Source organism: Phocoena sinus, chromosome 14, assembly GCF_008692025.1.
Source record: "Phocoena sinus isolate mPhoSin1 chromosome 14, mPhoSin1.pri, whole genome shotgun sequence".
Classification (NCBI taxonomy): Eukaryota; Metazoa; Chordata; class Mammalia; order Artiodactyla; family Phocoenidae; genus Phocoena; species Phocoena sinus.
The window spans coordinates 84,324,162-84,348,766 of record NC_045776.1 but is presented as its reverse complement, the minus strand read 5'-3'; the positions used below and the strand labels follow the sequence as shown (position 1 = coordinate 84,348,766).

At 52.1% G+C, this 24,605-nt stretch overlaps 1 protein-coding gene and 1 pseudogene across 6 annotated transcripts in view; both read left to right on the top strand.

Moving 5' to 3' along the window:
• The first annotated feature begins 5,039 nt into the window (after window positions 1-5,039).
• Window positions 5,040-5,383, top strand: LOC116765039 (annotated as a pseudogene).
• A 6,110-nt stretch (window positions 5,384-11,493) lies between these two features.
• The window catches only part of SCARB1 (scavenger receptor class B member 1), a 79,531-nt gene continuing 66,419 nt past the window's right edge, over window positions 11,494-24,605 (top strand). For 5 of the 6 annotated variants that reach the window (XR_004353150.1, XM_032654345.1, XM_032654346.1 and 2 more), the window contains exon 1: window positions 11,494-11,834. Coding sequence is in view for 4 of the 6 variants with exons in the window: in XM_032654345.1 (XP_032510236.1) it covers window positions 11,709-11,834 (126 nt within the window). In the remaining 2 variants the exon portion in view is untranslated. The remainder of the gene's footprint in view (window positions 11,835-24,605) is intronic. The other variant, XM_032654343.1, reaches the window with a different exon arrangement.

Genomic DNA, 24,605 nt, shown 5'->3' with positions numbered 1-24,605 from the left:
AGCTCTGTCTGCAGCAGGTCCCCATCTGTTTTGCTGTTTCTCCTGACAGAACATTTTCTGTCCTGCCCAGAAACCTGCAGCTCCTGTCATGGCCCCTTCCTTTACAACACCCACCTTGTCTGCCTGGGGCCTGCCGATGCCTGGGGACACATCCCACAGCATCAGAGCAAGAGGACGACCGCTGTGCCACCAAGCAGGAGTGTTGTTGAGGCCAACGTTGGTACGAAGAATCCTTTAGGATAGAAAAGGCCTTTGCCCTTTTAAAAAATTCACTCAACTGTAGAACAGCAAAGTTGCCATTTCCTTTCCTCAGTGGGGACACTGCTTGTGGACACCAGGTTGAGGTGTGTGCCGGGGGTGGCTGAAACCCAGGTCCAAGCAGGTTCTGGAAATACTCTTTGGCAGGAAATGGATGGCGACACCATTCCGCACACGGCTGCCAGCAGCAGAAACTCCTGTTTGGGCAGACATGGGGTGGTGCTGAGAGGGACCACAGGACACTCACTCACAGGGTTCTTTGTTTAACTGTGTTTACTGCCAGTTTCCTGTGAGCAAGGGGGACACGGTCTCACACAGGTCCCAGACCAGTGGGGACAAAGATATTATTCTCACACCACTGAGTCTATAATGCCACCTGCACCTGAGAAAAATGCTCTCAGGGAAAGGAATCTGCTTTGGGGAGGGTGTATTACAGAGGTCACAGAGTGAACCTTTTTCAAAGCAAACAGGATCGAGTTACTTCCTGCTTAAATCCTGCACTGGCTTCCCGTTGCCCAGGTATAAAGCCCAGACCCCTCTCCGGGGCCCACAAGGCCCTGCAGCTCTGGTGCTGGTCCAGGTCCCCCACTTCTCCCCCTGCCACTCCCTGAGATGCAGCCTCCCTAGCCTCTTGTGGATCTTCTGATGTGTTCAGCCTGTGCTCACCCCAGGACCTTGGCACGTGCTATGCTCACTGCTCTAAGCACTTTTCACAGGTCCCCACGTTCTCCCTTAAAGTCTGGCTCCGATGCCACCTCCTCAGAGAGGCCTCCCCTGGCCAGCCCATCTCAAGTGACTCTCCTTATGACGTCTTCTTGTTTTATTTCCACGGCACTCTAATTTTACCCAGCCTGATTGCTTATGTCTGTGCCCCCCACTGCTATGAAAGCACCACAAGGGCAAAGACATTGCCTGTCTTCACAGCAGGGCCCAACGCCTGCCATGGTTTGTGGAATGAATGAATGAATGATTGAGGGACCTGACCCCATCTGGGCCAGCCAGTGAAGGCTTTCTGAATTGACATATGGTGGAAAAGGAGGGCCTCACCTCTGCTTTTTTGGGGGGGCCTCACCGCACTGCATGTAGGATCTTAGTTCCCTGACCAGGGGTTGAACCCGTGTCCCCTGCAGTGGAAGCCAGGAGTCTTAACCACTGGACCACCAGGGAAGTCCCACCTTTGCTTACTTTTTGACCTCACATCTCATATTCTCCCCTCTCCCATCTACCAACCTGAGATCTTTCAGTTTGTTTGTTTTATTAAATAAGCACGCTAAAGTTCTAAGGGCTTCACAGATAGGAGCTCACTTGGTTCACACCACAGCCCTCTGAAATAGGTATTATTAGCCCCATTTTACAGATGGGGCAATCGAAGTCCAGAGAAGTAAGTATCATGCCCACACGTGAGCCAAGATTTGAACCTGGATTATCTGGCTCCAGACTTGCTGTTTTTAATGACTATTCTTTCTTACCTCCAGGCTTTTCCCCAGAATGCTATCTCTAGGATTCTCTTCCTCTTCTCTCATTAATTCCTTTTTCACCACAGAATCAGTTCTCATATCTGTCAGGGTCCAAGCAGGAAGGGGACAGTGCATTAAAACTGGGAGATTTTGAAGAGGTTTTAACACAGGGACTGTTTTAAAGGTGTGAGGAAAACAAAAGGAGTTGTGAAGCTGTTCTCACTCCTAGGGCTGAAGGTTGGAGGGGAGGGAATGACTTTGGAACCTGGAAGGAGAGGGGCTGCCTTACTTGGAAAGGGTCATGGCCAGTCTGAGCGTTTCTGTTATCTGTTGCTGCAAAAAAACCCCCCAAAAAGCACCCCAAAGGTAGTGACTTAAAACAACAAAAATTTAGTATTTCTTATCACCTTCTGGCTTGAATAGTTCTGGAATGCCAGGATGCCGGGCAGGTCCACAGATGCTGGCTGCCAGCTGGGCTGGTGGCTGGGGGCGTGGTCCTCACTCACGTGGCTTCTCCACACAGCTGCTTGGGCTTCCTCACAACATGGTGGCCGAGTTCAAGAAGGAGTGTTTTAGGAGGTGAAGGTAGAGCTGCTGATGGCTTAAGGTCCACTCTTGGAGGCTACCCAGGGTCACTTCTGCCACAGTCAACCTGTGGTTGACAGAGGTCACAGTGTCAGCCCAGATTCTGGGGGAAGGAAAATGGATTCTCAGTAAAAGGAGTAGCAAAGGAGCGTGAAGGGTATCTTTACTAAGAACATACCACCAGATGAGGCTGGAGAACGTCTCATTTTCCCTCACTCAACTTCTTCAGATCTCCTGCCTCCCAGTGGCCAGAGCCAGCTAGAAACCAGAGGACAAGGGAGGCTGCTGACCTGGCTTCTGAGGGTCACCTTCTTAGGGAAGACATCAGGATGGAGAAGCAGAAGGTGTTTGAGGGACAGAACAATATCCTGGCATAGGACCTCCCACTCTCAAGCTCTGCGAGACCTCTCTCTTTTTCCTTTGTTTGTAATTCTAGACCTCTGTGATTATTTATTGTCAGTCTCTCCTCCAGTACTGTGAGCTCCAAGAGGGCTGGGATCACGGCTGCTTCGCCCACCCCTGGATCCCCCAGCGCAGCACTGTGTCTGGCACAGGGTAGATGCTCAATGAATATTTGTTGAATGACTGAGCCCTTCCTGATACGACACAGATTTCTTCCCTGGCTTTACCCCTCACCCCCGATCCATCCATCCCAAATACACCTTCCATCCGTCCAGGTCTCCCTGGCTTCCCCAACCCAAGTCACTGCAACCCAGGCTGCGCAGGGTAACCTCATTCTCATCCTAGCTGAGCCACACTTTTTACTCTTGACCCTCAAGCAGCGGTCAGGGAGAAGTATTTTTATTCTTTAAAAAAAAAAGGGAAATTGTCTTAGTTCGCTGTGTCTGCTGTAACAGAATACCGCAGACTGGGTGGCTTATAAACAACAGATATTTTTTTTCCTCATGGCTCTGGAGGCTCGAAGTCCAAGGCCAAGGGGCTGGCAGATTCTGTGTCTGGTGACAGCCCACTTCCTGGTTCATAGATGGTTACAGGTTCCCTGTGTTCTCATGTGGCTGAAGAGGTGAGGGAGCTCTCTGGGGTTTCCTTTATACGAGCACGAATTTCATTCGAAATGGCTCCAACCTCATGACCTAATCACCACCCAGAGACACCCCCATCTCCAAATACCGTCACGCTGTGGCTTAAGATTTAACATATGAATTGTGTGTGTGTGTGTGTTGTGTGTGTGGGAGGCACAAACATTCAGTCTATAGTAGGAACAGACACAAAAGTAGAGAAAATCGTACCACGAACCTCCATGGACCCATTTTTCAGATTCCACACCTATCAAGTTTTTTTGTTACAGCTGCTTCATCCATCCTCTTCACTTTCTCTTTTAGTGAATTATTTTGAAGCTACTCTCAGTCACAATGGCCTTTCTCCCCTACATCCTGCAGTATGCACCTCGAAAATACTTCACGTAACAGTTATCACCCCTTCAAAATGAGCAATCGTTGGAAGCTTTGTTTTTTTGGTCGCACCACGCAGCACGTGGGATCTTAGTTCCCCGACCAGGGCTCGAACCCGCGCCCCCTGCAGTGGAAGCGTGGGGTCTTAACCACTGGACCGCCAGAGAAGTCCCATATATTTTTTTTATTTTTTATTTTTTGGCTGTGCCGCGCAGCTTGTGGGATCTTATTTCCCTGACTAGAGATTGAACCTGGGCCCCGGCAGCGAAAGTGCAGAGTCCTAACCACTGGACCGCCAGGGAATTCCCTGAAAGGTATTTTAAAATCTAAATCAGATCACTCTGATTTAGGTTACTCTTCTGCTATGAGATCTCCACGGCTGAAATTGGAATTATTTACCATGGCCTAAGAAAAACCTAACAATTTATTGTACAGACTCTGAGAGTAAAAGGGGGAGGGTGCTAGTAATAATCATATTGGGACAAGAGATATAAACTGGGCGGTCACGCTATCTGAGGGGCCTGCCCTTCATGGCACCGTCTCTGCTTATCTGTTCCTTGAACAGATGGGACATCTCCTTGCCACAGGGCCTTTGCACTTACTGGGTATTTTGCCAAAATGTCCTCCCCAGTCTCACCCTTCTGGTCTCACCCCTCCACCCCCTCATTTCTCTGTGGTGTTATCTCATCTGTTTCTCTCATTGGCACTTTATCATCATATAAAATCCTTATTTATTTGCTTAGGTGTGTTTTGTTTTGTTTTAAAATCTCTCTCCCCTGCTAAAACGTGAGGCCAGGACAGAGGGGACCTGTCTGTCTTGTTCACTATTCTATCCCCTGCCCGTAGCACACAGTAGGCCTGGTACATGGATGGATGGATGTACCCTGTTCATCCCTGCAGGTCCGGCGGGGCCAGGTGACCTCAGAGGAGCCTCCTGTGTCCTGGGACTGGAACCATCCTCACGTCTCCAGCCGTCTGGGCTGTGGGAACAGGCAGAGGCTTTTCTCTTGTGATCCGGCAGACACAGAGCAGAGTTGTTAGCTCCTGGTTGTCAGCTGAGCCCTCCCACACACTTACACCTTTGAGATGGAAGGTGGTTTTGCGTTGGAGACTTAGCTCTTGCCAGAGAGACGTACATGTCTCATGTCCTGAGATGCGGGGGCAAAGGTGAAGTTCAACTGACAGCTTTTAGTGAAGGAAGACGTCTGGAGACTCCCAAGGTGGTGGATGATTCTGCAGGGAGTCAGGCTTTTGTAGGGGCTTGGCTGAGTCTCCTAGGGGAAGTGGTGGTGGTGGTGAGACTCTGGAGACCTCCACCAACATTAACATGCACAAGGGTCTGTGTGTTTCCAAAACGGCGGCGGGGATGGATGTGGATACCTGGGGTGGCGCCAGCATCAGTGCAGGCAAGAAGCGCTTTGACATGAAAAGGGGGAAATGTGGTAGCCCTCTGAGCCTGGGACAGCGTGGTTGGTAACTGTGCCACCTGCAGGGACCACGTTATGAATCTTTGCATAGAATGTCGAGCTAAGCACGTGTCTGCTACTTCTGAAGATGTGCCGTTGCATGGGGGAGTTTAAGCACTTCCCCTGCAACTCCTGCTGCCTCAAAACACGGTAGTTGTGTCCGCTGGACAAGAGAGAGTGGGAATTCCAAACGTATGAGCATTAGAAAAAGAGCATTCTTTGATCAAGCTCAACTGTTTTGTTCTTCATTTAATGACTTGCCCTCCTGTTACTTAATTGTTCAATAGAACTGTGTCTCTCCTGCTTTGTCTTTTCAGTTTGCTCTTCCGGCAACCTTCTGTGTCAAATAAAATCTACTTTCCTAAATTCTAAAAAAGTGTTCTGGGAATTCCCTGGCAGTCCAGTCCCTGTGCTTCCACTGCAGGGGGCATGGGTTCAATCCTTGGTTGGGGAATTAGGATCCTGCAAGCAAGCCGCCTGGCACGGCCAAAAAAAAAAGGATTGTAAAAAAACAGAATTGCAGGAGTCATTTTCACTTACTGAAGAAAAACAGCTCCTAAAAAGTCATTTGCATCAATGGGATATTATAGCATCTTAAAGAACATCTATCCAGACACACTCCTGCCTCAGGACATTTGCACTGACTTGTTGCCTGGGTCTGGTAAGACCTTCCCCAGATATCTACGTGGCTCGTTCCTGCACTTACCTTAAGTCTTTGCTCAAATGGCATCCTCTCACAGAGGCCCTCCCCCAATCACCCCATTTAAATTGCAACCCTACCCCCTGGGGGCACTTACCCTGTTCTCTTATTTTTCCTGCTAAATCATGTATCATCCTGTAACACAGTGCAGTCCAACAGAGATGCAATGGGAACCACATGTGCAATTAAAAAAAAATTTTAGCGGCAGCATTTTTTTTTTTTTTTTGGCTTGTGGTATCTCAGTTCCCCAACCGGGGATCAAACCCACAGCCTCAGTAGTGAAAGTGTGGAGTCCTAACCACTGGACCACCAGGGAATTCCAGTAGCTGCATTTTAAAAAGTAAAAAGAAACAGGAGAAATTAATCTCAGTAGTATATTTTTAATTAGCCCAACATATCCCAATGTTGTCATTTCAACGTGTAATCGACATCAAAATATTGAGATTTTTATGATCTTTATTTCACAGTAAGTCCTTGAAACCTGGCGTGTGTAGGACACAGCAGCTCTCACGTGAACATCATTTCGAGCGTCTTGTCGCCGTGCGTGGTCAGTGGCTACCGTATAGGGCAGCGCAGCCCTGGCATGTTATAAAATTTACCCATGATTATGTTCACCATTTATTGATCTTGCTTGTCTGCTGGAATAGAAGGTCAGCAAGGCTTTGTATGTTCACTGCTGGGTCCCCAGCACCTAGCAGAGTGCCTGGCTCATAGTAGGTTGATATCGGCTGAATGAATAAGAGCAGCGAATGTGAACTCTGGGTCTGTCTTCACCCGATGGCGACCTAGGTGGCAGACGTGGCCAAACGTGATTGTTTCCTCTTCCTCGCTGGCTTTTTCTTTTTTCCCTGTGCTTTCTCTCACTCTCCCCAACTACTTCCTCTTTCCCCTCTCTCCACTTTTTCTTCAGCAAAGAGAGTAATGATTCATGTCTGGGCTCTGGAGCCAAGCGACTTGCTTCCATCCCTGCCCTGCCACTAACCAGCTATGACTCTTCTGAATCAAGCCATTCAGCTTCCATGCAATACCTCTCATGCATTGCCCCAGGTGGTAATAATAATTCTCCCTGCGCTGAGGTGGGGCGGACCAAGTGTGGCAGCCTGCAGGCAGTGATGATCCCATGTAAGAATGGCACCTCGATAAGTGTGTAACCAGGATTAGCTCATTTAATCCCATGACTACGCCAGGAGGTGAGCGCTGTTGAGATGATCTCTACTGCATAGATAAGGAAGAAGCCAGGGCACAGAGAGGTTAAGCAAGTTGCACAAGGCCACACAGCTATGTAACCTGGCTGCAGGTCCTTAACCATTGGGCTCTTATAGCTGTTGTTTATCAATGCCTATTGATTAAGGACCTACCGTGTTCCAGGCACTGTTCTAGGAGTTGGGGATACAGCAATGAACAAAATAGACAGATTCCTGCCCTTGTGGAGACTTTTTCATTCCAGAGGAGGAAGAGAACCAATAAAACAAGCAAATACAGGAATAATGTAGTGTTGGATGGTGGTAAGCATAATAGAGAAAAATAAAACAGGGCAGGGAGATGGGGGGATTGTGGGTGTGGTTGTAATTTGAGAAGGTTGATAGGAAGGAAGTCTTTGCTTTGAAGATGACATATAAAGAAGGACTTGAAGGAAGGGAAGGTGACCACATGGAGGTTTGGAGAAGAGTGGCTCAGCAGAGGGACCAGTAAGTGCAAAGGTCCTGAGGCAGGGGCAAGGCAGCAGGTTTGAGGAACACCTAGGAGGTGGAGCAGAGTGGGCTGGGGGAGAGGGGGATGCGAGGTCAGGGAGATGAGGGTGACCCACAGAGCTCACAGAGGGGGCTGTGGTGAGGACTTGGCTTTTACTCTGAGTGAGGTGGGAACCACAGGAAATATGCTATACTTCATATAGCACACAACCCACTCGTGTAAAATGTACAATTCAATGGGTTTTAGTCTATTCACAGAGCTGTACAACCATCCCCACAATCAATCTTAGGACTTTCCGTCACCCCAAAAAGAGCCCTTAACAGTCACTCCCGATTCTCTCTGCCCCCCAGCCTAGGCAAACACTAACCTGTTTTCTGTCTCTATGGATTTGCCTGTTCTGGACATTTCATGGAAATGGAATCATACCGTATGCGGTCTTTTTTTTTTTTGGCGGCACGCAGGCCTCTCACTGCTGTGGCCTCTCCCGTTGCGGAGCACAGGCTCCGGACGCGCAGGCTCAGCGGCCATGGCTCACGGGCTCAGCCGCTCTGCGGCAAGTGGGATCTTCCCGGACCGGGGCACGAACCCGCGTCCCCTGCATCGGCAGGCGGACTCTCAACTACTGCGCCACCAGGGAAGCCCTGTATGTGGTCTTTTGTAACTGCCTCTTTCACTTAGGGTAATGTCTTCAAAGTCATCCGTGTTGCAGCATGGATCAGTACTTCATTTTTTAATATTAAATAATATTCCATTGTGGGATATTCCACGTTTTATTTATCCATGTGTCAGTGGGGGGTATTTGGGTTGCTTCCACCTTTTGGCTACCGTGAAGAGTGCTGTCATGTACACATGTTTGTGCGGACACAGTTTTCATTTCTCTCATGTATACCCGGGAGGGGAACTGCGGGGACTTATAGCAACTCTGTGTTTAGTCTTTCGAGGAGCTGTTTCCAGACTGTTCTCCACAGTGGCCGTGCCATTTTACAATCCCACCAGCAGTGTATGAGGGTCCCAATTTCTCCACCTCTTTGCCAACACTCCTACTAACTGTCTTTTGATCGTGGGAGGGTTTTGAGCTGAGGAGGAACGTCATCTGACTTGGCGTTTACAGGATTTCTCTGACATGCACGTTGATAATATTTTACTATCATTAATCTTTCAAAGTTTACTTCTGCATCATTGTCTTGCCTCATCCTGGCAAAGTCTCTCTCTGAAACATGATGAAGTCTTTTCTCTGGCTTCTTAGGTCACCGCCCCCTACTCCCCCAGTGGATGTGACTCCCCACAGCGAGGTCACGGCTGGTCATGTGTCTCAGACATCCTTTCATCTCTGCTTTCTCTCTTGTCAAGTGACAGTGTGGCGTGACATGAGAACACTCTTGCCGTAAGCATCACGTACATTTGGACCTTGAAGACTTGAAAGTTAGATTGGGTGAGATGGTCAAGGCGAGCCAGTCCTTGCCGAGGGAAGCTGGGTATCAAAGAAGGGGGTGGCGTCAGGGTGAGCACAGACCCCAGATTTTAGTTAATTAGTTAATTCCCAAGAACTACAAAAGTCAGCAAACATAAAACAATCCCCACAGCTGATGGCCGCTGAAGGCCTTAAGGAATTCAATGAAATTATATTAATTAATGAATGAGTTGGTTGATTAATTAAAGATTAATTATTTCAAGGCTTTATTGAGTATGTACTAGGTGCCAGGCATTGTTCCAGGTGCTGGGGTTACATCCATTCGCAAAAACAGACCAGCTTCTGTCTCTTGGGAGCTGGGGAGAGAAAGAAGTAAACAGATAAATAAGACAATTTTAGATAAAATGGGGTGATTTGATAGAGAGTGACTGGTGGGTTGGGACTTTCATTTTGGACAGATTACACAGGGAAGGCCTCTCTAAGGAGCAGGCTTTGAAGTGAGACCTGCAGGAGGAGAAGGCCTCAGGTGTGGGGAAGTGTATTCTAGGCAGAGGGAACAGCAAGTGCAAAGACCCTGAGGCTGGAAAAAGCTGGGGCTGTTTAAGGAACAGAAAGAAGGCCCAGAAGCCTGGGGTAGAGAGAACAAGGGGCAGAGGTTGGGACATGGGGGCAGAAAGGTGAGCAGAAGCCAGGTCAGTTAGGACCTCGGGGCAGCAACAAGAACAGGTAGCTTCATGGCGCTGTCACCTTGGGGCACTAGTCTACGCACTGTCACATCTTCCCAACTCATTTAATCCTTGCGATAGCCCTTGGAGAGAGGCTCTTATTATCCCCATTTGACAGGTGAACAAACTGAGGCACAGAACGGGCCAAGCCACTTTCCCCAGGACTCTAGGGTAGGAAATCCTGCAGCATGGACTTCTTGGAACCTGTCCCCATCTGACACCACAGCCGCCTCATCTAGCCACCTTTGCCCCAGCCATCTTGATCTAGGTCAGGAGTTGGCTCCCTGCTCCCGGTACCCCGGACAATGTCGGGTCTCCCAAGGGGAACACAATGCCAGGCAAGGCTCTCTGGCTAGTCACAGCAGGTGCCTGATATATACTGACTCAGGCCAGGCTGTGCTGCTTAAGGGTGGGCCTGGGAGAAGGCTGCTTCCTTCCAGGGTTGAAGAAGAGTTTCAGAAGGCCTCATTCTGAGCCCTCAGGGACTGGCCTGCCTTACGCAGGGGCTGGGGACACTGCCCTCCTATCCCTGCGTGGCCCCCACTAGAGACTGAGGGGACTGGTCTACATCAGGGATCCAGAGGTCCAGGTGGGGTGGAGGGCTGCAGGCATTAGGAGCAGGTGGGTGGGGCTTGAGGACTGCAGCGGAGCTGGCACCCAGGTTTCCTTTTCTTGGAGCACTTATCTGCAATCCATCGTTCATTTGTTCACTTGCCAATCATCTGTCTCCCTGTTCGTTAGAAAGCAGGGACTTGGGTTTGTTGACCTAACCCTCTGTGCCTATTTCCTTATCTGTAGAACGGAGTCGCTGTGGGTCAGGCACTTAGCACAAGGACCCCACCTAGAAGGCTCCTCGCTGATTCACTCTAAAATGTTCCTTGGGAGCAAGCGTTCCCAGCCAGGCAGCGCTCAAGCTTTGTCAAGAGACGAAGCTTCTGCCTGGAGCATTCTAGCGCCTGGCGATGGTCAGAACGCAAGAACATATGAACGTGGAACAGGCCAGGTGGTGGCCCGGTGATAAGGGTGAGGGGTGAGGGGAGAACTGGCCGCTATTTTATTTCACACAGGGTGGCAGGGAAGAGCCTTTCTGATAAGGTGGCGGAGCAGTCGTGAAGGAAGGAGCCGGGCAGATATCTGGGGGGGGACAGAATTCCAAGTCGTAGGGGTACAAGGTCCTGAGGCGGGAGTCTGCTGGGCTTGTTCCACGGAGAGAGAGGCTGCAATAGCACGTGTGTGCGCACACGCGGGAAGGTGTGTGTGGCGCCCTGGGGGGAGAGGAGGTCGCAGAGCTGGGGGCGGGCGCTCTGGCGTCCCTGCCAGAGTTGGGCAATTCGTACTAAATACGAACAGCGACGACGCTCAGGACAGAGGAAGTGGGAGGGGAGGAGGGGAGAAGAGGGGAGGAGGAGGGTCTGGGAGGCAGGGGGAGGAGGGAGAGGCGGCGGGGGGGGGGGGGCGACGAGGAGACAGAAGAGGAGGGGGTAGAAGATGGGGAGGCGGGATCAGGGACAGGGGTGAGCGGGGAGCCGCTGGGAGTGAGGAAGGGGAGAAGAGTTACGAGGTGGAGGGGGGCCAGGCGCAACGTTGCACGTAGCCCACGAGATCTCCGCGCCTCCCTCCCGTGGAAACGGAAGCTAGAGCTTGGGGCCGGCGGCCGTGGCCCCGCCCCAATCGGACCATCTCTCCGCGCCCCGCCCCGGCCACGCCCCTTGCTAGCCTAGGCCCCGCCCCTCCGCCCCCGCCCGCTGGCGCCCGCCCAGATGCTGGCGCCCGCCCAGATCCTGGTGCCCAGGGCGTCCCGGGGGCGGTCCGCCCCGGCGATGGCACATAAAACCGTTGGCCACCTGCCGGGCCGCTCCTCCGTGCGCTGCGGTCCGGGGCCCGCCGTGCCGCTGCGGCCCGCGTCCGCGGAGTCGCTGCTTCGGTCACCTTCGTCCCCGCCTCGGTCCCTCCACAGGCGCGGAGCTCCGCGAGCACCGCGCGGGCGCCGGGGCGCGCAGACATGGGCAGCCGCTCTAGAGCGCGCCGGGTGGCCGCGGCGCTGGGCTTCGCCGGGCTGCTGTGCGCCGTGCTGGGCGTTATCATGATCGTGATGGTGCCCTCGATCATCAAGCAGCAGGTCCTCAAGGTGGGTGAGGGGCCCGGCCGGAGGTCAGTGCACGCGGGCCCCTCCGGGGCTGGAGGGCGCTGGGCGCCGAGGAGGGCCGGGTGTCCTGGGCCGGGGCCCCTGAGCACCGGAGAGACCAGAGGGCATGAGGAGGGGCAGCAGGCCACCTTCCCAGGAACCTCCCCGACCCAGGACGCAGGCTGAGTTGGGGGGCCAAGGAGGGCATCCAGGGCTTTTGCTGGAGGCGCAGGCCCGGGTTGGGGAAGCCTGAATGAGAGACCACCTGGGAGCCTCACCTCACCTTAAGGGTCTGGGGTCCAAGGCGGTCCTGGAGTGTGGCCACGTTTCTGGTACTGCCTGGAGGAGCCCAGGAGCGGGCTCACATGCTTCTTGCCTCTTCTATGGCAGCCTGTGACAGTGTGTGGTAAAACTAGGGCTGCACTTTGCTTGTTTCCTGTGAGCACAGGAGGACAGGAACCCTCCATGCACGTGCATGTGAGACTCACATGGGTGCCCAGGCCGGTGGGTGCTCAGGAGAGCGGTCTCTGCTGTCCAGAACCTCCCCATACAAACCCCTTCTCAGAGGCAGAATGGGCTGCTCTGTCCTTCCCGGACACTGCCTTCCTGATGCAGATGGGCAGTGATAAGCCGCTTTTCTCCCCAGATCCACACAGAGGCAGGCATAAGCCCAGGGCTGCATAAGCAGCGTCCTTGGGGAGTCCACAGCCTGAGAGCTTTCCTGCGATCCTAACCTTATACACCACTGCCCTTTCAACCAGGGAGACAAATTAAGGCTGTCAGCTGGCCTTCAGACCGTCAGACTCTGCCCTGGGTGTCTGGTGGCATTTTTGAATGAGCCTGGAGTTACTGAAGGACAGGGAGGTTGCAGAGTATCACACTTGAGGTAAAAGCATTCAGCTCTTTGAAGGAAAGGCCAGCACCTGCAGGGCCGGGAGGGGAGACTGAGGCTCACCTTGGCCCCAGACCCAGCCAGACGCATAAAGATGTGGCTGTCATCGCTTGCTAGTTGATTTCTCTTTTCCCCTTAACCGGCTTCTTTAGGCGAGTTTCTTGAGAATGCGGACTTGTCCCCATTTCGTGTCTGTGCCCCATGCCCAGCACAGGATGCTTGGGAGATGAATGAACGAGCGAATGAATGAAGGCTGCATCTGCTTGGACCCGGCTGCCATTTTTTGGCTTTAAAGATGGAGCAACGTTTGGTTTTTCTCGAGGTCTCTGGGTGAGCAGTTGTCTGAGTCATCTTGGCCACACTGTGTCCTTTGTTTTGTTGTCAAATCTTGTCCCATTAAATCCTGTAATCTGATTGCAAGGAGATCCTGGCCGATGGTGACATTGAGCTGTGAGTTTCTCTTAGTGTTTTTTTTTTTCTTGCCTGTGAAGTGGCGGGAAAAAGTTTCTTGGGGAAACCTGAGAGTGGCCAGAACTGCTTCTTTCTCTCCCGTGGTGGCCAACGGGTGTATCTGTTTTGCTTTTCAAAGTAGCTGTGAGAGCTTTATTTCAGTGAAAGCCGGCTGTAAACGCCCGCCAAATTTGTGGTTTCTGTACTGTGTGAGCCCTGGAGAGACCATCACTTGGGTGCTGTAAGCGTGGCAAGCCCGTCGTGATCCCGTGCAGAGAGCCTGTTGCTTTGGGGGTGTGGGGATGAGTGGGATTTATAGCTGATGCAGAATCTTGTCAGCCCAGTCCTTCTTGGACTATAATTTCTTTTCACGGCTCTCAATCAGATGAAGGATGTCTCTCTCTCTCTCTCTCTCTCTCTCTCTCTCTCTTTCTCTCTCTCTCTCTGTGTGTGTGTGTGTGTGTGTGTGTGTGTACATGCACACCCGCATGCCCTACCTAATTTCCCACTCCTCCTCAGGGCTTCCAAAGAGGAAAGCGCCACTGTCCTCAGTTGTCCCGGAACTAAGATTTCTGGGCTTAAACTTGAGTGAGAGCCAGCCAGCGTCCTCCGTGAATATCCCAAAGGTGATTGGTTTGTGGCCGAGTGGCGTGAAGGCACGGAGGCGAGTCCAGCCTGTGACAGTTTCTTCTTGGACAGCTCAGGCTGAGCCCTGGCCAAGAGCCTTCCCTTGGAAGAAGGGCATCTGTGTTCAGGGGACCGAGTGGGTGGGATGCTAGGAGAGGGAGGGACGGCCCGCTGGTGTTTTCTTTGGCTGTATGTGTCCACGTGCAACTTGAATGGGAGGGCTTGTGCTTTGATTTCTACTTTTTTTTTTTTGTGCTTTGGGGTTAAAGAAGTCCGTGTATATAAAATACATGGATTCTTGTTTGTAAAAAAAAAAAAAAATTCAAGTGGAGGGAAAAAAAGGTTCCCCCCATTTTATTCCCCTCCTGGGATAGTACCACCGTCATCCGAGAGTATCTTTCTAGATTTTTATGGAGATACACATCACAAGCACGATTTAGACACATTAATACATATATATTTACATATATTGAACTATAAACTACGTCGAAAGAGCCTGCAGTTTGCGTTTCAATTCACAGATATCGCTTGGGAATTTTTCCATGTCAAAACATTTAAATCGGGCTTCCCTGGTGGCGCAGTGGTTGGGAGTCTGCCTGCCGATGCGGGGGACGCGGGTTCGTGCCCCGGTCCGGGAAGATCCCACATGCCGCGGAGCGGCTGGGCCTGTGAGCCGTGGCTGCTGAGCCTGCGCTCCGCAACGGGAGAGGCCACAACAGTGAGAGGCCTGCGTACTCCAAAAAAAAAAAAAAAAAAAAAAAAAACATTTAAATCGGTCACACTTTTCACTGCTACATAGTATTCCTTTGAATGGCTGTACACTTAATTACTTACCTGTTTGTCCGTTGACTAATCATTCTCTCATACATACTTCTCTGTGTACCTGGATGAACATTTCCGCCAGGTACATTTCTAGAAGAGAAGCCTCCAGTCCAGATGGAATGTCCAGTTTGCATTTGGACACAGCCTAATGGCCCTTCTGAAGACTGAGGGCATTTACAGTCCCATCCACAGAGTATGGAACTAGTCACTCCCTCACAGCTCTGCCATTATTGGGATTACCGATTTCTTATTATAATTTTTTTGGGGGGGTTAATCGGATGTGTGTGATTTACATTTCTCAGGTTACGGGTGGGGTTGCATAGGGGCGTGGCTCGTTTTGAAACCGATGTCAGTTTCCAGGGCTCAGGGTTTGCAGACCTGGCTGTGCCATTTGCTGGCTGGGGACCTCAGGCCAGTTACTTCACCTCTGAGCCAGGGCATGTGTCTTCAGCTCTGAGGCAGGGGTTGGATTTAGTTTGTTTCCTGGCAAGATGATAAAGTACAAAGGCGGTGACCTGTGTGTGAAACTGCTCTGAGTGTACCCGGTTTACACAGCTCGTGGCAGTTTCGGGCAGGAATCCTGACCGCCAGATCTGGTCTGCGTTTCAATAGGGGCATAGGAATTAAAGCAGGAGTGCTTCATCCAGTGGAGTTCTAGGTAAAAGTTAGAGAGAAGGAGCTAGATATTCACGTCTGGGCACAGAAAAGTAGAAAAAAACACATTACTAATTGAAAAAAAGCTTTGAGGCTACTCATGTTAAAAAAAAAACAAAAAAACTCCAAAAAACCTCCACAAAACAGTACTCTCTCTTTTCACTGGGTTTCTATCAGTGCATGTAAAAGCACAGAAAAAGGTGTGGAAGGGTGTGCACCAGACTGACAAAAGTGGTTACTCTCAGGGGACTGGGGGTGTGGCAGGGAGAATATTTATGCATTATCTGGAAGGCTCATACTTTTTCTTTGTAAATAAGGAGAATGTATTCACGTATTGTGTGTTTAGTTAAAAATTAGTAACGAATCCATAGCTTTCCCCAGAGAATGGCCAAACGAGTTAGATGCAGAATGCGCGAGGCACACAGTGGAGGGGCCCTGGAGATGGAGGTCGCTGGGCGAGGTCTTGGGGGAGAATGAGACTCATTTCTTCTCCTTTCCCCCAGTGGGTGGGGTTGGTCAAGAGGTGTTCAGACCGAATGCACTCAGGAGTATAATCGAGGATGACTGTGCGCTAGGCATCTTTGTAAATGTTGATCATCTCGTTTAGTCCTGGGAGAATTCTGGGACACACATCTCACTGTCCTCATCCACAGTTAGGGAAACAGAAGTTTAAGAGAGTAATTTGCCCAAGTTACCTTGCTGGTGTGTGTGTGTGTGTGTGAAAAAATCCTGAGGCAAACCCCAGGAGGACGGGCGCTCTTATATCCACAGCCTAGAACAGAGCCTGACATGCGTGGCCCTGTGTGTTTGCATGGATTAGGAAGCACAGTCCAGGTCCCTGGGCGTGTCTTTCCAAGTTACTAGGTGTCTCTGGTCCACCAGGGAAGGCCTCGCTGGACCACAGGGGAAGGGGTTCGTTTGCTGGGCCACCATGTGCAATGATGGGCCTGCTGGCCTTCTCCATGGCCGGGGGTGGGGGGGAAAGCTGAGTCCCCCTCTGCTGTCTTTTATGTTTTCTAGTTGGAATCAGCCTTGGGTGCTATATCCGTGAATTTTTCCAGCTGCCAAAGTCTTCTCCCATCTGTGTCCCCATCTCAATAAGCGATATCTCCATTCGTTCCCTCCAAGGGTAGAGGCAAAAACCTTGGGTCATCCTTGACTGCAGGCTTTCTGTGATACCCCTGTATCTGGTCCATCGGCAAACCTTATCGGCTTACCTTCAAAGGCATATCTGCATACTGACCCCTTCTCAACGTCTCCACCACTCTGCCCTCCTCCATCCACTGCTTGGACTAGTGCAGTAGTCTCATCTCTGGTCTCCATAGACAACCAGATCATGTGCCCCCTCTGCTCACAACCCATTGAGGTTTCCCGTGTCACTCTGAGTGAATACCAAGGTCATTTCAGTGGCTGAAGTCCCCCCGCCACAATGCAGCCCCCCTTCCCTCTGTCACTGCACCCCCCTCTTGGCTCCTTTGCTCCCCTGCCATGCTTATCTCTTTGAAGTCCTTGAACCCAGCAAGCCTGGTCCCACCAAACTCTGGCTTGCTTTTTCTACCGCCCGGAAGGCTCATCCCCAGATATCTGTACAGTTCACCCCTCATGTCCCTGAAAGTCACCCCCTTATGTTATATGTTGATTTGTGCATTCTCTCTCTGCCTCATGAGCCGGGGCGCGGGCTGTCCTGTCGCTGTCCCTGCAGTGTCCCCAGGACCAGAGCAGTGCTTGGGTTCACAGTAGGATGGGCAGACGCTGAGCGCTTTGAGGTCAGGCTATTTCCTTAGGCTCTCCCCACCGCCACCCCCAGCCTCCGACTCTATTTTGCCCCCTCGTCCCTTGGCGAGGGCCACCCAGAGAGCCTTCAGGAACACTGTGCCCTGCCCCCGTGCTTCGTGCCCTCTGGCAAATCTCCTTTGCCCATCAGTTCAAAGGCAGGGGTTGGGGAGAGATAACAGTCAGTGGACGCTGATTACGCACTAGACCCTGGCCTACGTGTTTTGCAGGTATTCAGTTGCTTCATTTCGTATCTAAATAGCTCCCTCTGCCTCTCTTTTATTGAGGGAAATGGAAGCACAGAGCTGGAAGGACACTTGCCCCAGGTCACACAGCTGAAGTGGCGGAAACAAGATTCCAGCGAGTCCGCCACCTGTGGACCCCGTCCTCCCCACTCTCTGTACAGTATTTCTGAGCAGCTCGACTTGACGTGGGCGGCAGGGCAGGCCCTTCCCCTGTTCTCTGCTTGGGTCCACCTTTCCTTGTCCTTTTCCTGCACAGACAGTGGGGCAGCGGGGTCCTTCCCAGGCCTTTCCCCTGATAATCACCTCCCCCAAACTGCGAGTACAGAGTACGTCCTGACGTCTTCCCTCCAGGGCTGTCTGCGAGGCCCGGGCAGCTCTAGAATCGCAGATGACAAGGGAAGCTGGGGAGGGCAGCCTCTCCCTGGCCCGTGGTCCCAGCGACCCTCAGGGTGACCCCGCCTGTCCTGCAGGGTCTGCTCGGCCAGCTCTGTGCCCTGCCGTCCGTCTGGACCTCCACAAAGCCCCAGGGTTGCGTCTCAGAGGGCGTCACGGCGTCGTGGGCTGACCGCCTCTGACCACATCAGGCTCCATCTGGCCGCGGACTTGACCCATGGCCGCGGACGGTGGGGCGGTGCTCCCTTCTCGGGGGGCAGTGGGGTCGCAGGTGTGCTCCGATTCTGCTGTGTCTTTCTTACTCTTTCCTGCCGGGAACTTCCTATCCCTCCAGAGCCACAGTTGAAAATACGGGCTATTTTTAGTCTCCCCGAGCGTTGGTTATTTTTGTTCCCCTCTTTGCTGCTGACAGATTCGTTCCTGTGGCTTCATGTGTGTGCACACGTGTGCCGGCTGTACACGCTGACTGGTGACACAGGAACACGTGTCGGCATGGGCCCATGCACGCCTGCGTGTGGCCACGTGCCGAAGCACGCACACACAGACAAGTGTCGCGTGTCAGCATGTGTCGGCATGGAGCACAGTGTCTCTGCGATGGCGTACACGTGTATGTGAACGAACGCGCGTGTACACACGTGTGCCCACGTGTGGTAGCCTGGCACACACGGGTTCACACGTGCGGTTATGTATGTGTCTGTGTGTGGGCTCGCACATGTGTGTTGACACCTGTTGAGTGTACAGTTACACACGGGGACATGTGGACGCACGTTAACACGTGTCCGCGTGTGTTGGGCTGTGTGCACAGACATGTGGCCATGTGTCCCACCACGGTCTGGCCTTCCCGAGGCCCGGCACGGGGCTGTGTTCAGTGCGCCTGGCTCTTCCCATTTCAGGACACGTTCCCCATCCCTTCCTAGAATGACTCATACTGGCTGGGCCTCTGCTCCGTGACTCATGTGATTAGCTAGTATTTGGTGACACTCAGCTACCTGGAATCATCCCGTTCTGGCTTCAACTTCTAGCAAACGGGACAGAAGTGAGTCTGTGTGGAGGACTTGTTTGTTGAAGAGCTTCCCTTGTGCAGTTTGGTCCCGCTGGAGCCCTGGCACAGGCACGTCTGCTCCGTCAGTGACCGTGGGTCCTCCCGGTGGTCATGGTGCCCGGAAGGGTGATCCTATGCCCTTGGCCAGCAGCAGAGAGGCCCCTGGGGTCATAAGCCGCCCTCAAGGCTGGTTTCAGCCACAAGGCTGACTTTTCTGGCTCATAATCTTAGAACTAGAGAATTCGGTTATGGGGAGTCCAGCCTGAGCACCCACCTCCCTCCCACACCCCCGGCCCTTCTGTGCCACAGGGATCTAGCAGCTTCGTCCCCATAAACACATTTATGGTGCAAAGAATTCAACTGTAGCAGTCGGCCAGAAATACAAAAGCAAGACAAAAGGTGAAGTCCTTTCATGTGCCTTGTCTCCCTCCCCCTTGGTCAAATGCAACCTTGGCCTCCACTGGCTCTGGGAGTGGCCACCAGAGCTGAAACGCAAAGAGAAACAAAAACAACACAGAGAAGTTCATTCTTGGCTTTGGAGATTTCCAGGGCCCAGGAGCTGCTGAGTTATAGGTGGCTCTGATTTGAAGCTCAGGATCATTTTGCTCAGAACCTCCCCAAACCCAGAGGTCCGGGCCCCTGATGGCCCAGGGCACAGCTGGCTTTGTTGTCTTGCTTCCTTCCCCCACCTCCGCCCCACTGTTTCCTCCTGTTCCCCAATTGCTTCGTGCTGGGGGGGAGGAAGGAACAGGAGTGTCCTGACCTGTGCTTACTTCCTGGCATTTGGGGTGAAGTTCCTTCCAGCTTTTCTGGAAGCTTCTAGAAGGACTCTTTTTTTTTTTTTAATACAGCAGGTTCTTATCAGTTATCCATTTTATACATATCAGTGTATATATGTCAATCCCAATCTCCCAGTTCATCCCACCACTGCCCCCAGCCCCCCTGCCATGTTCCCCCCTTGGTGTCCATACGTTTGTGCTCTACATCTGTGTCTCTATTTCTGCCCTGCAAACCGGCTCACCTGCACCATTTTTCTAGAAGGACTCTTGAGACGCTTTAATGTGTGCTCTCTTGGGCCGCTCTTGGACTCAGATGCTGGTGTCTCCTTATCTCCCTGACCGCTGGCTATTGGCACGTCCCAGGGCTCAGGCCTTTCCTGGCCGTGCTCACCCGGTCTCACGTGTCAAATGCCATCTCTGTCCTGGCACCTCCCAAACTGATATCCCAGGCCCGGACCTTTCCCCTTGAGCTCCAGCCTCAAGCATCCAGTGGCCAACTCCATATCTCAACCTGGGTGGTCAAAGGCAGCTCACGCTTACCCTAGCCAGCGCCTGACTTCCCATCGCTCCCCGTGAAACCCACATTCCCATCTCAGGCCATTGCTTGTCCATTCTCCAGCTACCCGGGCCGAAAGCCTTGGAGTCAGCCTTGACTCTCTCACTTCTCACACTGGACCATCAGGGTATTTTATGGCTTCACCTTCAAAACATAACCAGAATCCAACTTCTCTCCACACCCATGGCCACTACCCTGGTCCAGGGTGCCGTCGGCTCTCACCTGGATTCCTGCAGGATCCCTGCGCCCACCTGTGCTCCCTGGTCAGATTTTTCAGCACAGCAGCCCAAGGCATCCTATGAAAATTGCACCGTCCTCCTCTGCTTAAAGCCCTGCAGTGAACCTGCCCCATCCCCTCCGAGTCAAGGTGAGCCCTTATGTTGTGCCTTGAGGCCTTTGCCGTCTGATCCTGACCCCTCTCTGTCCTCCCCTTCACCTTGACCTTGCACACGGCCCTTCTGGCACTTCCTCAGACTTCCTAAGTTCTTCCCTCTGCCCACAGCTCTTTCCCTGATGTGACATGTGCGTGATTCACTCTCCCACCTCCTTTCGGCCTTTGTTCAGATCTCACTTGCCCACGGATCTCTCTTTTTGAATATTGCAAGTTCCCTTCCCATTCCCTGGTGCTCTGAACTCTCCTTACTGTGCTGTTTTTCTCTGTAGTCCTGTCACCTGCTGAGATAACACCGAATTTACCTATGCATCCCGTTTATCACTTATTGTCTGTTTCTCCCTGTGAGAATGTCGGGCCCACGAGGGCAGGGACCTTAGTTTTTGTTCATCGCTGTGTCCCAAGCACTTGGAACGACGCCTAGCACATAGGGGTAGGTTCTCAAATAGTTACTGAACGGATGTTTAGAAGACGAGGGTGGTCTCACTGGGAGGTTCGCGATGAGTGTCAGGTTGTCGTCCTGGGCGGGGACCTGGGGACCGCGCCCCTCCCCCTGCGCGGCCCCCACTCCACATCCAGCCCTTCCCCCTCTCACCTGCCGCAGGAGCTTCCTCTCCTGCCTGTCCGCTCCTATCCTTGCCACTCTGTTGTCAGTTTCCCCTGCCGCAGCTAGAATGCTCTTTAAAATAATGCACATTGGATCATTTCACAGCCCTGATGAAAACCTTCTTGCGTGTGGTCTGAAACCCGTCTGCCCACCATGGCCTGTAAGCCACTTACCTCCACTCCCTGCACTTCCGCCCTGCTACAGCCTCACAGGCCTTTCTTTTCCTCCAGGACACTATGTTCTTTTCTGCCTCAGGACCTTTGCACAGACTGTTCCTTTCTCCTGGCTTTTATGTTTGGTTCCTCTTATGTTTCAGCTCAAATGTGACCTCTTGACAAAGAGACCCCCCTCCCCCCATGAACCTCACCCCATCTATGTTATAAGCATTCCGTGTTACTGTCTTCCAAGCCGTCACCATGCTCTGGAATTATATTGTTCACTTGCTTGAGGTTCCATGAGGCAGGGGCCTATGTCTCTCTCGTTCATGACTGTATTCCATGGTTGGGGACGCTGGTCCAGGGCAGAGACCTGGCTGGGGTGGGACCTTGGGTCGAGGCAGTGAGACGATTCCAATCGGGATCCTCAAAAGCATAAATTTTTGAAGCCAGACTCCTTGGCTTCCAATACCGGCTCTTCCCCTCCTATCTGTGTGCCCGGCACCAGGGAGCACCCGGGAGCCTGCTGTCCATGATGTGTTCGTGGGTTCAGGGCCTGAGTCTTAACAAGCCCTGCCTGGATTCCAGAGACGTCTCTCTGACTCCAGCGACTGGGTGTTTCTACTGGCTGAGTGTTGATTGACCCCTCCTCTGTCCCAACGTGAAGGCAGAGTCGCCAGAAGGAAGGGACACAGGTTTACAAAGATGTCATTGGGGCCATCTGGGGGTGGTGGGTAAAGAAAGAGCATCTGTCCTGTCCAAGGGGCCAGGGGAGGCGTGGAGGCTGGTCTGGGGCTGCCTCGCTCTGCCTCTCGGAAGGAGAAGGGATCCTCATGCTGGCTGGCATCTTGGCCTCAGCTGGGTGGCTTGGACTGGGGGTGTGGCGGTGTTTCCCTCCTGCTGCATTTAAGCCCCAGTTCAGCCTTAAAGTGGAACCACTTGCATTTCCTGTCCTTATGAGTGGAAACCTCGTGAGGCTGGAGTCGGGAGACCCAGGTCCAGTTTGCTGGTGATACTTACAAGCTCTGTACGTACAGAATCACACATCAGCTCAACCAGGCAAAATCTTTTACTGACTTGTGGTCAGTAAACCACAAGTCGACTGTGTTAGTGTTGGCCTGGAGAGTGCAGAGAGGGTGGGGAGGGAGCTTCTTGTGGCCCTGCACTTCCTCCTGTGGGGTCCCATAATGAGTCCAGCTTGAATGCAATCCAAGAGTTAAAAATTCATTTTTTGTATGTGTGCTTTCGTATCACTGGCCAGCAGCTTTATCTGGGGCTCAGATGGCCGTCTGTACCACATTGGGGAGAAGCTGGCTCCTTTGAATTTCCCCAGAGGTCTCCAAAGGGAACTTTATGGAGAGACCTTCAAAGATAATTAGAGAATTTTCCCAGTGGCTGGGAAAAGTTGTGGTGTGAATACTCTTGGGCTCTGATTGGCTGGACTTGTCTCTCATGCTTATCCCTGAGCCAATCACTGTAGCTTGAGAAATGGATTGCTCTGATTGGTCAGGCTTGGATTACATGCCCATTCTTGGAGCTGGAGAAGGAGGACTTTTCTTCCCCAAAGCAAAGAGACTGAGGTGGGGTGGGGTGGTGCCCTAAAGGAAAATGTTGGGGGGGGGCACTGTTAGCAGAAGGAGGAAAGGGTGACAGGCAGCAAAAATGATTGATGTGCCCTTTTCCCCAGGGTAGCTTTCTCACTTCATCTCATTGCTTCTTGTTATTATCGTATTAGAGATTATTTTCTTTGGCTAGACCCAAGACCTCTGGAGGAGATGGTAGCTTATCAGCTAATTGTTTTTATCAGGGAAGGTTTCATACACTCAGATTGTTGGATCTGGAGCTTGGATTTTACTCAGTTCCATCTTTTATTTTTTCTTTGGGGAAACCAGAACCCAAAGGGAGCGAAGATTTAAGTAAGGCCACAGAGAAAATTAGCAGTGAGTACTGGCAGGGAAGACTGTCTCAGGTGGGGGGGGGGGGCGGGGGAGGGAAGTAGGTGGAAGTCAGATGGGCCCCCGGAGCAGGGCTTGGAAGAAGCCAAGTAGTTGTAAAAGCAAGTCATTAGTTAGCAAGCATTCTTCAGGCAGAAAGTCCCCAGGGTCCCCTGTCTGCATTCCTGTCCGCCCACCTCCTGGCAGGATGGGAAGGAGGTGTTTGTTGTAAACTGGGAGAGGTGTCGGGGCTGGGGTGTGCCAAAGTGCAGGCTTTGTCTGCCCCGGGTGGGAGACGCCAGTGGTGTGCCCTGGAGAGGATGGGGTAGAGGAAGGATGAGTAAAGACTCTGACCTTTATCAGAATCTGCCCAGGTACAGTTGCAGAGGAGTTGATCTGGAATCGCTGTTGCCAGCAGGTGTGTTCTGCAATGTGAACCAGCACATCTGTCATCAACAGTCCCCCGGATGAACGGCTGCCAACTTGTTGGCCCTTGCCCCCAACTCTGGGGCACACCCTTCTTCACCTAGGACAGCAAGGAGCTGTGTGTGAGAGGGACCTGCCTGGACAGCCAGGCCCCCAGGGCCTCTGGGAGCATCCCTCTGTGTGCTGAGAGAGCCCTGTGTGCCCACATGATAACCTTCCACCTGAGTGAGAGGCATGAGGCAGACTGGAACACGGGGAGCTGGAAGGCAGTGGTGGCATGTCACCGTCTCAAGGTCAGGCATGGGTTCTCAAACCCGCATGACTCTCTCTAGCCCTTGGCCAGGGTTTTGGCATCCAGGAGTTTAGGTGGATCCAAGAGCATAGACTTTGGAGCCAGACAGCCTGGGTTCAAATTCTGGTTCTGCCCCTTCCCATCTGTGTGTCTTTGGACAAGTAACTTAACCTCTCTGTGCCTTATTTCCCCCTCTGTAAAATGGCATTAATGGAAGTATCTCCTGTACAGGGCTCTTATGAAGATGGAGGAGTTGGCACATGTAAAGCACTTAGAATAACAGCTTGGCAAGTGTCACATAAGTGTTTGCTGTTGTCATCATCTTAGCCTTATACACACACCTATAGTAGGATTAGTTAGTCTGTCATTTTACCGAAACGGGACCATACTACGCCCACTTCCCCACATCTTGCTTTTCTCACTGCGTCTCTTCTCTAAGCTTTCCCCGGTTGCTTGGGTAGCTCTGACTGGGTGTCTAGATGACTGAACATCCCACGGTGTGGATGTACGAGCCATTTCCAGGAGGGAGCTTTCAAAATTGTGAAATAATCCATAAAGCAGCCGAAAGTGTTCTTCTCCCACCTCGATGTTTCAGTTTGAAAAATTTTATTTTGGAAAAATCGCAAGAACAGTGCAACGAATTCCTGTAAGCCGTTTCCTGAGCTGCACCAATGTTTACAATTTGCTGCATTTTCATTCTCAGTCTCTGTCTGTCTGTCTCTCTCGTTGCCAGACC